This window comes from Varanus komodoensis, unplaced genomic scaffold (assembly GCF_004798865.1).
Source record: "Varanus komodoensis strain SLA01 unplaced genomic scaffold, ASM479886v1 scaffold59_1, whole genome shotgun sequence".
NCBI lineage: Eukaryota > Metazoa > Chordata > Lepidosauria > Squamata > Varanidae > Varanus > Varanus komodoensis.
The window spans coordinates 238,155-251,728 of NW_025336221.1; the positions used below are offsets into that span (position 1 = coordinate 238,155).

The 13,574-nt window shown below is 42.0% G+C and overlaps 1 protein-coding gene across 4 annotated transcripts in view; it reads right to left on the reverse strand.

Annotated features, from left to right (window-relative positions):
- Positions 1-2,800: 2,800 nt before the first annotated feature.
- Positions 2,801-13,574, reverse strand: part of PECAM1 (platelet and endothelial cell adhesion molecule 1) — a 45,787-nt gene continuing 35,013 nt past the window's right edge. For all 4 annotated transcript variants that reach the window (XM_044449465.1, XM_044449463.1, XM_044449466.1 and 1 more), the window contains 2 exons: positions 10,105-10,127; positions 2,801-3,451 (listed from right to left, as the gene is read on the reverse strand). In XM_044449465.1, the coding sequence (XP_044305400.1) occupies positions 3,422-3,451; positions 10,105-10,127 (53 nt within the window). In that variant the 3' untranslated portion in view covers positions 2,801-3,421. The remainder of the gene's footprint in view (positions 3,452-10,104; positions 10,128-13,574) is intronic.

Below are 13,574 nucleotides of genomic sequence, written 5' to 3' on the forward strand. Positions count from 1 at the left end.
CCATAAACCAGACTAGAATTCCCAAGATGCTTGAGTAACTGATCTATGGAAGTGGCATTAAAAGATATGCCATTAAAGTCCCATGGCAATAAAGGATTGGCAATTCATTTGCAACTAATTATGTCAGGGTGCAATCCCATGACTTCCCAGCATCATCTAGGAGTTCATAGGGTTCTTCAGAGTCTCAGCTTCAAGATCCTACAAACTTTGGAGCTGTGACTCGAAAGACTGAACCCCTGGCCCCATTTTAGCCCCTTTGAAAATAACCTCACAGGTTCCCTGCCCCCGAGGAGTGGCAACTGGACTTCAGAAGCGGGGAAATGAGTGTGCTGCAGGGCAGGAATGGGAAGCGGCTGGGAACAAGGAGTTCAACAGACTCCAGTGATGCCCCCGCCTCCTCCTCTACCTTTCCCTGGCACTGAGTAGAGATGGCTGAAAATAGCCATCTAGAGAAATCTAGATAAAATGCAGGGTGCAAAGCATAGTGCTGATGGGCATCACTACAATGGCACCGCACACCTTGCATTGCATTCTTGCATGCTTCCAAGTTTGGAGGTTTGTGAGCTTCTGCTAGGGTAGTTATAGGACTGTATGGTTAGATAAGTATGCTAGTTAGCCTTGGTTTGCCTGAACCTGTGCCTTCTATATCCTTTCTCTCTCTCCCCCTCTCTCTCCCTCCCACACGCACATGCACACACACACAGAACTTGGTTTGCATGTCACACTAAGCCATGGTGGGTTGTTATGGTGGGTGGTGGCAGAGTTGCTTAGCATGATATCTGAGTGTGGATGTGTTATCAGTAAGATAAAAAGATTCCAGAATAAATAAGAGTCAAATGATTTGATTTAAAAAAAAAACCTCATCAAATTCAGTGTAATAATATCTAGATGGACAGGCATGGTCAAGATTCTCCTATGTACATTTGCCAAGAGCCACATGCTGCAAAGAATCTGCTGTGCTTTATGGCTCTTTTACTCTCACTCTCTAGATAAATAGATAGATGAAAGAATTAAAGGTAATTTATTATACTGATGTTTTCTTAGTGCGAATCTGAACAGCCCAGCCTTTTTATGTGGCAAAAGAAAAGTTGCATGAAATAGATTACATGAAAAAGGAATGCCAGTATTTACTGGATGGTGTGCTATTTTTTGCTGCTGTTAATGTGATTTACCTTTTCTTATATAAACTATGATGGTTTCTATGGTTAAGTACCCAAACAAAATACTGGCAGGTGAGATCTATCCATGGAACCTGGGAGGTGGAGGGGCCTTGTAGGCCAGCTAGTCCAGCAGACCCTGACAAGAGCAGGAAACCCACAGCTCAAACATCCCAAACAGAAGACCATGCAGCCTTTAGGTTTCAATCACAGGAGAGCTTGGCTTATCTTCAGATAATTTGTTTCCTGGTGAAACTGCTCTTGTGATCAAGCAGTTTCTTCTCAAAAGTTACTGTCCTATAGAGTAATGTATGAGATCTGTCTGTCACCTTTCATAAGGAAGGCCTGACCCTGGTTGGATGAACAGCCTGGTTTTCAAAACAGGATAGAGAGCAGCAGCTTAAACTCAGTGAGGCTTTCATAAGTTCATCATTTCAGGCTACAACTTTCTGCAAACTTCTGTGGGAATCAGCTGTGATGAGCATTGGGTCCATTTACATCCAAGTAAATATGTGTAACATTAAAATATAAACACTGTAGCTTTAAATATAAAGAACTGCTTGGAAATGAAATCCTCTTTGTCTTGGACCATAATCCTATTACTGGTTCCATACAACTCCTTAAATGAAGACTATATTGGCTGTGTTACAAATTATTCTCTGATTTTCTTCTTTTTAAATTTCACATCAACAAAGTAGAAAGAAATTTAAATTATAACATTTAAATTCATATCTTAACTGGGATTATTGCATCCTAGTCATTGATGGTTCTCACTCACTGGAATAATTTCTGATCTTCAAAGATTCAAAGTTCAATTTCTTCAAGAGAGGAAGGAATGACAAAACACTGCAGATTATATGCAAATATATCTCAAGGATCACTTCTTGAGATATATTGTTCAATATATTGGATCTAAGCAGTAAGCTACGCAGATGTTAGATTGTGGTAGAAGGAATGTGGATAGAACAGGAAACAGAATCATGTCTGCCAGCCCTTTATTTCTTCAGCAAAATTTGGAAAGAACCATGCACAAGCAGTCCATTTGTACACTTTGCACATGTGAGAACCTGTAAGGATGGTTTGTACCTGTGATGATTCTCTCTGACAAAACAGTTTGAATTAACATAGAGCAGACATGGGTAACCTGCGATGCTTCAGATGCATTGGCATAAGAATCCCATCTTCCCCCACAAGAGCTGATGAACGCTGCAAGCCAAACAATTAGGAGGGCTGCACTGCAACTTAGAAGGTAGAACCAGCAAGTATAATCCTTCTCCCCATCTGTATTCAGTCTACTCTAAAGTAACATCTGCACAGTCCTCTAGTTTTAGAGTGATGCATATTTTATGACATCAGCATTGTAAAGAGCAGCCATTTCTTCAGAGGATAGCTCAGCTGCACAACAGTTCATAAAATCCTCACAGTAAGAAAGGTGTTTGATGAGGAACCCTTGATGCAAGAAGATATTTGACAAAGAACAACTAAAACTCATGGCTGCATTGAGCCAGAATCATTGTATAATAGTCGAGTTTCAAAGATATTCTCAGAACACTTGGCTTGAGTGCGACAGCAGAAACACAAAAGCAACACCCATTTAGTCCAAATGGTTAATTAACAGTTTTAGGGCTTTAAAAAAAGGCAACTCCTTTAAGGACATTTTTATTGTACACCATAAGTAAGTGAACATTGGATGAGTATATTAATAAACATTTTTATCCACCCACTCCAGCCAAGTAGCACCAAGGCATCCCATAGACTATGTGAAAAGGGACTGAATGTAGAAGTGAATGCTGCTTCATGCATCAAATGTAGAGCACTCTTCAGTCTCGGAGTAAGCAGCAGCTCTGGTGTCTTGCTACCAGCAACATTTCTACCCATACATGAATGCCTTGCTCAGTCCTTGGGGATTGTGGGGAAGTGACCAGATGCCGGTTCACATTTTGGCAGGCTTATCCTCTCTTCAGAGTTGCATGGAGGATTCCAAAAAAGAAAAGTGGCAAATATTCATCATATGTACCCACTTTTGTCGATTAGAGTGGCATTAAAGAAAATATAGGACAAAATTTGGAAAGTGTACATTGCTATGTTAACTGGTGGTGATGGCAGAACAGCAATAATACTGTTTAGATGTTAGGTTCACCCCACAGGGGTTACCAACAGCTCAAGCAAAATGGGGCTTCTGAAAGCACCTAAATGCTGCAGAAGCTTTGGAACTGGTAGAACATTCTCCTTCTTGTTTGTACTGATGACTGTTGTCCACTTTTCTAGGTCCCATCAGGCAAGTCTTCTATTCTCTGCAAACAACAAGATTAAAGCATGGTAAGAATTTACCTTACAACCCCTTTAAACTCGCAAAAATATCACACAAATATGCAATATTCCTTTGAGTTTTGAATCTTCTTTTAAAATTAGTAAATTCGCTAATGCAATAGTTTTCAATAGTGTTCAAAAGTTCAGCAGCTCATGCTGTTCAATAATACAATTTCCCTATACTGTCTATGTTATGACTTCTGCTCCATTATATGGACTTCCACTTACAAAACAGAGCTCAGCAGGGTATTAAACACACGTTCATAATTCATTAGGACAATTATCTTGAATGAAGCAGTAGCTACCAAAACAATGCATTATAAGCCAGGGAAACCTATAAGGTCTCCTATTATTTTAAAAGCTCCAGATCAACAATAGGCAAGATTCCCACCCCACCCCACCCCAAAAAAAAAAAAAAATGTGCAAAGGGGATGGCATTGCGTGGAGGTGCACAACCTTCAGAGTAGATTCAGGAATAATGGTAGGCATCGCCCTTCCTAAATCCCCCTTTCAAAAGAAGTGGATACTACAAGGAGCACAACTCCATCTTTCCTAAAAGTGAGATTTCCCTTGATAAAAGCAATCATGCTTTGTTCTGCATCAAAGGATGAGATTCTCAACACAGTATGGTCATTAAATGATAGTTAAATGTGATTAAAATATCCATTCCAATGGATACATAGCACTAGGGGGAATCATCATCATCATCACCACCACCACCACCATCATCATCATTATATTACAGTTATACTTCACTGCTTTTTTTTTCTTACATGAAACCCAAGGCAGCTTACTTAGTCCTCCTCCACCCCATGTTATCCTCATAACAACAGCCTTGTGAGGTAGATTAGGCTGAGAGGCTGCACCTGGTCCAAAGCTTCCTGGCCAAGTGGGGGCTAGAATCAGGTCCCCAGACCAGCACTCTAACCAGGCAAAATATTTTCTGAAGGAAAAAGCTATTTCTTGCATGCATGACTGCAGAAATGGCCCGCTACACATTGCAAGAGCTCTATAAAGAATGAAGAAATAGCAATATTTCAGTGAGAGCTAGCCTCTGGATGCTGAAGGATTGTGGCAACTGCCCTGTTTTTCACCTTGCTCTGAGATCCAAAGGATATACTGAGCCAGTTAACAGAACCATCCAGATACGTGGGGACCATGGATGAAGCAGAAGGTCCCATGTCCCACTGAGCCAACCGTGTCCCCCTTCAAGGTGCCATTTTTCTCACATAAGCCACCATCCACAGCATTTATGCATTGCCCTGATATCTCATCATTCTTTAGAAGGCCAGATACTGAAGATGAAACTCAAATACGTTGGCCACCTAATGAGAAGGAAGGACTCCCTGGAGAAGAGCCTAATGCTGGGATCAATTGAAGGCAAAAGAAGAAGGGGACGGCAGAGGATGAGGTGGCTGGATGGAGTCACTGAAGCAGTTGGTGTGAGCTTAAGTGGACTCCGGGGGATGGTGGAGGACAGGAGGGCCTGGAGGAATGTTGTTCATGGGGTCACGATGGGTCAGACACGACTTTGCGACTAGCAACGATGTCTCATGCCCAGAGCATTACATTCTCTTTGGAATTTAAAATTGATGCCTTACTAACGTGAATTCCTCTACTAGCATAAACTGTACATTACTGGCTATCGAGGGGAGGAAAAAGAATCACAGCATCTTCTTAGATGCAGCTTAAACTGGGGGGGAAAGTTCTTCCAGAACTTTTTGTGTTTGTTTGACCAGAGTGAAAGCAAGTGTCCAAAGTGGAGCCAGTTGTTCAAAATCCTGACTAGCCAATGTCACTTTTTTTTACCGGTTTGGATGTCCTGTGCACTCATGCAAGACGTTTTGCATCAGTCTCAACACAGCAAACAAGCAAGTCAAGATGATGAAGGGACAATGGCTGGAGTGGGGGTAGCAGATTAAGTCAAGCTGGACTGTCGAAGCTTATAAAGCACAACACCAAATTAGTATTTGGCGAAGGGGTTGTCTCATTGTTAAGATATTTCCTTTTAATATGTTTTCAGAAACTAGTGGTAGCTATGAAATAGCCCAGAAAGATTGCCAGTTCTGATTTCAGGAAGGAAACCCCCACCCAGTTCCTCTGTGAGTAATTCAAAATTTGCCCATGATGCTTTTAAAACTAGTCTGAGGGAGCATTTCGTATGGGTAAAGAGGCTGCACAGAGCATTTGCAAACGAGTTCCACATAGCACAGTCCACAGCCAGCATTTTGAATCAGACAACTGGGAAGCGACAAGCCCGAGCATTCAGGAGACATGCATTAAAGGAATCTCCTATACCCCTGCAATTCGATATTCAGTTCAGGATTGCTTAGAGCTCTACTCTTCTATTTAAAATAGATTAAATTCACAGCTAAATAGGAATTGATCTCATTTTAATTTAAAGCTGCTTAATTCAATTTGAAGAAGTACAAATAATTAACGTTTCACTGGTATACTGAAAACTAAGCTCACAACAGTTCTTGCCATTTCAGGCTCTCTTGGGGCCTCTTCAGACACTATAGTTTAAACCTGTATAAGTTACGGGTTTGTGTGCTCCAAATTGTGTCTCCTACACATGCTGGAGGGACCTGGAGGCAACTGGGCTCTCTGCGGCAGATTTTGTAGTGCAAGAACTGCAACCATTCGTCTACCTCGCAAGCGGCACAGTGCCTTCCACCTGCCAAGTGTGGATCAGCCTTGAACTCCTTGCTTGTGAGAAGTGCTGCTTGCACCCACCCTTCAGCGCCCCCTTAAATTAAATAAATCAGGCTCTCCATGCTTGTTCGTTGTGGGAAAGCCCTTGCCAAAATAAACTCCTATGCTTATGAAAACAGCAAGGGCATGACCCCCAGGGCTGCTGAACTCGAAGCCTGAGAAATCTCCCAGAGCTGCTGATGATAACGCAGCCCCAGCTTCTCCGACCTCGGTACCCCGATCCCTCTCCCCCAGTTGCTGTGATGGATCAGGACTGGTATGCTACCCAGCAAGTAAGGAAGGAAGATGGAGAGAACCCGGAGGAGAAGCTGTGGGCTCCTGCTTCTCCACTGTGTGAGGAAGCAAATCTACATAGGTTTAGGATTGCAGCATTAAGAAGGCTTACGTTTGTTTCAGTCACATTCTGTGGCAAGTTGTTCACAGGATGCTCCCAAGAGAGGAAGGCAGGGAGGCAATTGCCCCAGTTCCTCCTCCCACGGAATGGTATTCCAGAGGGTTGGAGAATTCCCTGCAACTGTCTGTGTGGGGACAGCGCAAGGAGCTGCAGGGGAAAGGGGGAAGTGGCAGATACCTTGCACTCCACTGGAACATTTCTGCCCTTCTCCAAATGGAAGGAAGTCTCCATTCACAGAAGGTACTCTGGATATAAGCCCTTGACATTTGCTCTATTGGTGCCTCCTATCCTCAGGGAATATGGTGAATATCTATTATCTCTGTTCTGTCTATATACTTCTAAATATTCTGAAAGCCATCAGTGCTGTGCATATTTTCACAGATGTAAATGTACACACAGGATATGCATCAGCAGCTAAGGGGCCATTCTCAAGCACATGTACTTAATTCTAAGTTGATATTTATTCATATTTCTCTATGTACTAGAGCAACTTCTAACACATGTTCACACACACACTTCCTCCCATCTGTCTTTTTAATAGAGTGTTGATGGAGCCATATTATTATTATTATTATTATTATTATTATTATTATTATTATTTGCATACATATTCCAAGTGGCATGTCTGAGAAAGACTTTTGAAGAAAAAGGGATATTAGACCATCCATTTCTTATCCACTCTTAGATATTTAAAATCTAAGCATTTTAGGAGATTAGAATTAAAACAGAATGTTGAAATGTACATGAGATGCTATAGGAAGCTGGTGCAAAGGTAGAATTGTTTGAGTGAACCTTTTTTAAAAAAAAAAAAGGTTAGAGGCTGATGTCTCAGAAAAGTACTTTTTCTAGAGGAGGAAATGATGAAGAGTGAAGTCTTTTACATATGAAGCAAGCATCAACCACTCCAAGCAAACAGGTCCCCAAGAAAACTGCTTTAGGATGCAATCCTGTGCATGTTCAGGCAGAAAAAATGCCCTGCAATTCTCAGCAGGTTCCCATGTTGCCTGGGGAATGTTGGGAATTATAAGACTTGTTTTTCCTAAAGATGTATAGGATTGCTACCTTAGAGGGGAAAAAAGAGAGCAGGCAGCACTGAAAGAAGCTGGTGTGAAGACGTGATTATGCACACACGCACGAACTAGCCATGGCTCTGCCTCACCCAGGACAATTTCGGAAGCCTCCTTGGCCTAGGGCCCAGAGAATCCTGGAACTGGCTCTGTTCTTGGTGGCTTCCCCATCCCTGTGCAATTCCTTCCCCTTGGAAACTAGCCAAAGCCTAAATCTGAGCAGCTTTTGCGAAAGAGGCAAATTGCTTTTACTTAGGCTGGCTTTGGGGTGATCACACTGTTTAAGAGCGCACAACACAGTCAGACCCAAGGCAATGTAGATGCAAATGCTAATCCAAGACAGAACAGCGATCAGGTAACCACTGTTCTTCCATTTAAGGCAGGCCTGTTTATTCAAACAGACTCTGTGACCTTCAGTCCTGTGCCAATCGGATGTAAGCAATACAAAGAGTTTTGTGGTAAGTTCAAGAGGATATCAGTGTTGACTGACTAACAAGAACACTTTGTATGTGTCTGCATGTAAGCATTTTATGTCACTGCTGGGTGCAAACAATACCACCTTGTACACCCAAATTTATCATTGTTGAAAATAAAGCCCAACAAGTCAAAACTTATCCACATGCCCACAGTGGGAGCGTCATGGGCAAAAGGAAGCCATTTGGAAATGCTGTATGTGCCCACCCCAAGCTAGCCTGTTCTGTCCAAGTGCTACCGGGCAGAGGATACAACTTTTAGCACCTGTGCTTATCTAGCCCTCTCTCCTGAGCAAACCCCAACTCAGTTCCTCTTAGTTAACTGCTACAGCCTGCCACACAAAGTATACTCTTTGAGCACTTGTCATGGCAGGTCAGAAGATGTTGTTAGATTGTCAAATGTGCAAGGTAGCTGGAAACTTCTCTTATTTTGTCTGGGATCTGACCTCTTATCTGACCTCTGCCTACTGTTCTTTCTGATCCTAAATAAAGTCTTCTTCAGGTGGATTTGGTTTTAGCTGACAACACTTTTAGAACTCAAGGAACTCTCCTACATGCACCAGACTGTTCTTTCATGTGACATCGTAGAGCAAGGACAATTAAGGGGAGGATGGGTAGTTGGGGCATTCCACTTAGCCAGATTTCCATCTAGCTTGGAAGTTATCTTGGACCTCCAGCCTTAGATGTCAAGAATCTACTTTAGGAGAAGGCAATAAACTCAGGCAGGCTGGGAAGCCATGTACAAACCAGCTGTGGGCCTAATCCAGAGGCAGGCAACCTGATGTTCTCCAGTCATTTTGCACAACTCCCATAAACCTCAGCCAGTAGGGCCAATAGGCACGAACAATGGGAGTTGCAATCTAAATATCTGGTGGTCATGGTTACTGTTTCAGAGCAATTATTTGAACGCTTTAAAGAACCATATTTAGATTAGATTACTTAGATTACTGGTTTATTCATTTTTATGCCACCCAATAGATGAAGTTGTCTGGGCAGTTCACAAGAGTTTAAAGCATAAGATACAGCAAACATAAAACATAATATAAAACTTTTGGATGTTCAACACTACACTATTAAACCAGAGTAAAATATTAAAATTCACCAAATCTCTCCTTAGTTTATTCCTAGTAGTAGTAGCATTTATATCCTGCCTCCTTTCTGTTTGCCAGGCAGCCCAACACAGTTTACATAGTCCTGCTCCACTCCATTTTCTCCTCGTAACAACAATGCAGTGAGGCGCGAACTGGCCCAAAGTCACCCAGTGAGTTTCATGGTTAAGCGGAGACTGAAGCCCAGATCTCCAACCACCATGTCGCAATGGCACAAGTTAGGCTCACCCCCTAAAAACATAGCCAGCAAACAAGAAACTATGGTGGAACAGATTATGGGCTTTTCTAGGTGAGGCTTTTAACTTGCCACTTTTACCATGGTATCTGCTTCCAGATTTTTTATGGGATTGAAATCCCAACTTCTGCATATGTTTTCTTTTTCCCTGGGTTTTCGCCTTCCCTGCCTTTCTGCATGCTCTATTCCATAACCTCTAGGTGGCGCTGCGGCACGCACCTACTCCAGTGATCACAGGAACCTGCAAAAGTGCTTCCTTAGCAGGGGAGAGGCCCTGGAGGATGACAATGCCATGTAATGTCACTGCAAGCAACAATAAATGAGTAATCACGAGAGCACAATAAATGCCGCATGTAGCATAGCTCTCTCTTTCTCCCCTCTGCAGCCCCAGGATGCCTAACAAGCCTGCTCCGAAACAGCTGCAGGGGGGAGGGGGGGCTGCAGTGGGAGTAAAGCGAGGGACAGCTTTGTGACACTGAATTTGACCCTGCGTTAAAAGAATCCAGCTTGCTATGCAAAGTGTAGCTTGCTATGCAAAGTATTTATTGATAAAAGACAGATATTTTGGTTTCTGCTTTGACAACCAAGTTATTTTCTTAAGCTGATCTTCCAATTTTTACAATTCAAATTAAATGTATACTTACCGAATGCCTGTGTTCCTCAGCATCTAGAAATCAGAAAATATGTTTTAGGAAGTGATACAGAACTCACTAAAATTGTCAGTTAAATGTTTTATTTCAGTTGCTCTCTGGATTTCACAATTACATTTGCAATAGATTTAGCTGAAAGTTAGTAGCAGGAATCCCCCTTCATTCAATGTTAAACAAGTTCTTTTTGTGTCTGTATGTGAGTAAACACATTTAATTTTTTAAATTAAAGAGGAGCAAAATTTTCATGGCATTTTAAGTAGTAGTAGAGCACAATGGTTTTGTTTGTTTGGTTTGTTTGTTTGTTTTTGTAATTCCTTGGATTAATTAAAGAAAGCCAGTAAATTCTGATCAAAAGCCATCTAATTCAGGTTGCAATTTGAATAATTTTGCAGCAATCCTATGCAAACCTTCCAAAGTGAAGAACTTATTTTCAAGTAAATTTGCCTCAGATTAAAATGCCTCATCTATTAAAATACTTCATATACTTGCCCACTTCGTAGCATTTGTAGAGAAAGCAGAAGAAATTGGCAGATAACATAATTCTTCAGACAAATATTTTGATAAGCCACAGGGATCTGTCTGTCCTGGCAGCAATAATATGAGTGGGAAAACTTGCGAAGTGCTGATGGACTGACAAGTCACTGAGTGTAATTCTAATCAACAAGCTTTTCTTATATAAAAAGTTCCTAGCAAGCTAGTCCTACTTCAGACTGCACAGCAGATTGTGTTACAAACAACTGCTACAAAAAAGTCCAGCTGCTCTGCATCCTATAGAGCCAGCCCCTTACACAAATAAGGCAGTTTACAAAATTGAACCCAAACTATCAGGGAATTATAAAAATCTCCTGTTTAGGTCAAATATGCTACAAAGCCCTGCCTTCCAGACTCAGAACAGATTCCATCCTTGACAGTCTCTTTGGCAGCAAATTCTTCAGAGAACTATATTGCTCTAAGCTGCTCCTCTTTCTTCAGTTGAAGCCCACCCTGGGATATCTAATGCTCCCTCCCTTCGCTCTGGCGCAGGGCGGTTTCAGAAGGGCCTGTTTGCACCCTCCCCAGCTCTGCCTCGCTCCCCGAGTCAGGATTGAATCCCCCATTTTCTTGAGGAAACTCTGCAGAGGGATTGGGCTTAAGCTTCCCACTGACAAAGGAGTGTACCAGGCACACAAGGTTTCTACAACAGACACATAAGCAGGCACCTCTCCCCAGGTGTTATAATGGCAGAGTTATACACACTGCAGCAGCTGCTGTGACATCCCAGGTGGTGCAAGCAGGACCAAGCTAAGCAGCTTTATTCTAGTCTCTAAAAGCAAGGATTCCCTTTACCACGTGTGGTCCTCCTGTTTGTCATGGCCCATGTACCTGGTCCCTTCAAAACTGGCTCGGTGGGAAGGGAGCTCCCCCTCCCTAGCAAATCTTGGAAAGTGTTTCTCTAGCAGAAAGTTCAGCTCACTCATCATACTACAGTTTTCAGGGTTATTTAAGGGAAATCATGATAGACAGGATGTTACTTTTAACGTATACTGATTCGTTATTTATTTTTCTATTCATTTTGACCTACACTATTAAAAGACTTATAATTAGAAAATGCAAAACCGCATCCCCAATATTACATAGTCCATCTCTGGATTTCTGAAGCAGAAAAACCCACAACAACAATTGAACAAATGTCTTGTTCCACACCACTCCCTGAAGTGGGAGAATTAAAGCCATTACCTCTGATAACCTCCTATAAATAAATGGAGCAAAGGGCCAGAGGTTCCCCTGGCTGATCGTGATGCCTGACCCCAGTCCCATGCTTTGGTTTCTTCATGCAAGTGGGGAAAAGATGGGGAATTTGACCCAACTCCTTTATCTAGACTGACAGTATCAAGATAACATACACAGCACATTTGTGACTGCTAAAGTAGATAATAGATCAAAAACATCATTTGCTTCACCAACATTTAAATCAAAGAGACAATTTGAAACAAACAAATCTGAAATAAATTAGTAAAGCCACATGTAGTATGCTAGGCATTGTATTATCAGGAAGGAGGAAATTATAAATTTTGTATATTCCCAAAGTTTCAACTGAAGGGATGTTTGTTAATTATACTGTGGCAACGGGACAGGAAAACAAGAGAAAAGCCAACGGATATCCCATGTCTTTGTCATCTAAATCAAAAGTCTAGGTGGCTGGCAATGCTTTTTGAGTAAGCATAGTCTGATCTTTATCTATAACATGTCCTTCAGATTTCTCAGACTTCAGTACCATGATACAGGCAAATTATAGTTCAACTTCCAAAATCTAGCTCAAAAGAAATCGAAGGCACACATTGCAAAGCCACATTTCAAGGTCAGTGCCGCAGCTGAACGGGTGGCCCCTGGGTCTGATTCCACACTGCTCTTCTTAGAAAGGAGAAGGATGCTGCAAACCTACATACCACAGTTCCTTGGTGCGTACCCAGGATATGCTTACGGAAGTGTCTGATTTCTTCCGAAGGCACGTGTGTTTCAATGATGGCGCGAAAGGCGAATGCAGATCATTGCATCCTATGGACTTGGGAAGGACTTCAGCACAGGAATCGTGTGGCAACCCAGCTGTAGGTCAGCCCACGCAAATCGTAACAACTGGCAACAGCTTTACGGCATGCGTATACTACATGTTTGTACGACAAAGTGAAATCGTCACACATGCAGTGCTGATCTGTGTATCTCAGTATAATAAATGTATTCTTTTTTACCAGCCATAAATGTTGAATGCCTGAATGAAGTTTAACCACACAATTCCCTAAGAACAATTCTTTGTATGCATTTAAAATAAATTTAAAATATTTAAAATATGCACATAATTACTTTTCAATATGCATTATTTATATTTTTACTTTTTTATTTAGTTTAAATATGCAAATATTTGAAATATGCATATAATTACTTTTATTGATATTTTAAGGTGGATTCTTGTTGTTATTTTTGTTAAAGATAGTTACATTGCATGAGTGAGTATAATGGAACTGACATGAACTATATCGTGGCTCAACACTAGCGGGTCAACTGGATTCAAGTTGCTCACATTAGTAATTCAACATAAACATTTGGCCCTGTTACATTTCAGTAGCAATAAAGTGCTTTTGCAGATGGTTGGAGAGCCCCTCTGGGGCACCACTGAGTGTGCACAATGGAGGGGCTGCAGGAGGGAAGACAGCAAGGAGCAAGCAGAGGTTCTCTCGTGTCAGTGGCTGTGCTGAACCGGTGCCTGGCCGAGGTAATGGGCTGGATGAGGGCCAATAAACTGAAGCTCAATCCAGACAAGACTCGGGCTTCGGAGAGGGTGAACTGAACCTTGTCCTGAATGGGGTTGCACTCCCTCTTAGGGACAAGGTCCGCAGCTTGGGAGTGCTCCTCAACCCAGAGCTTTCACTGGAAGCTCAGGTGACAGTGGTGGCGAGGAGCGCTTTCTTTCAGCCGAAGCTGAAAGAAAG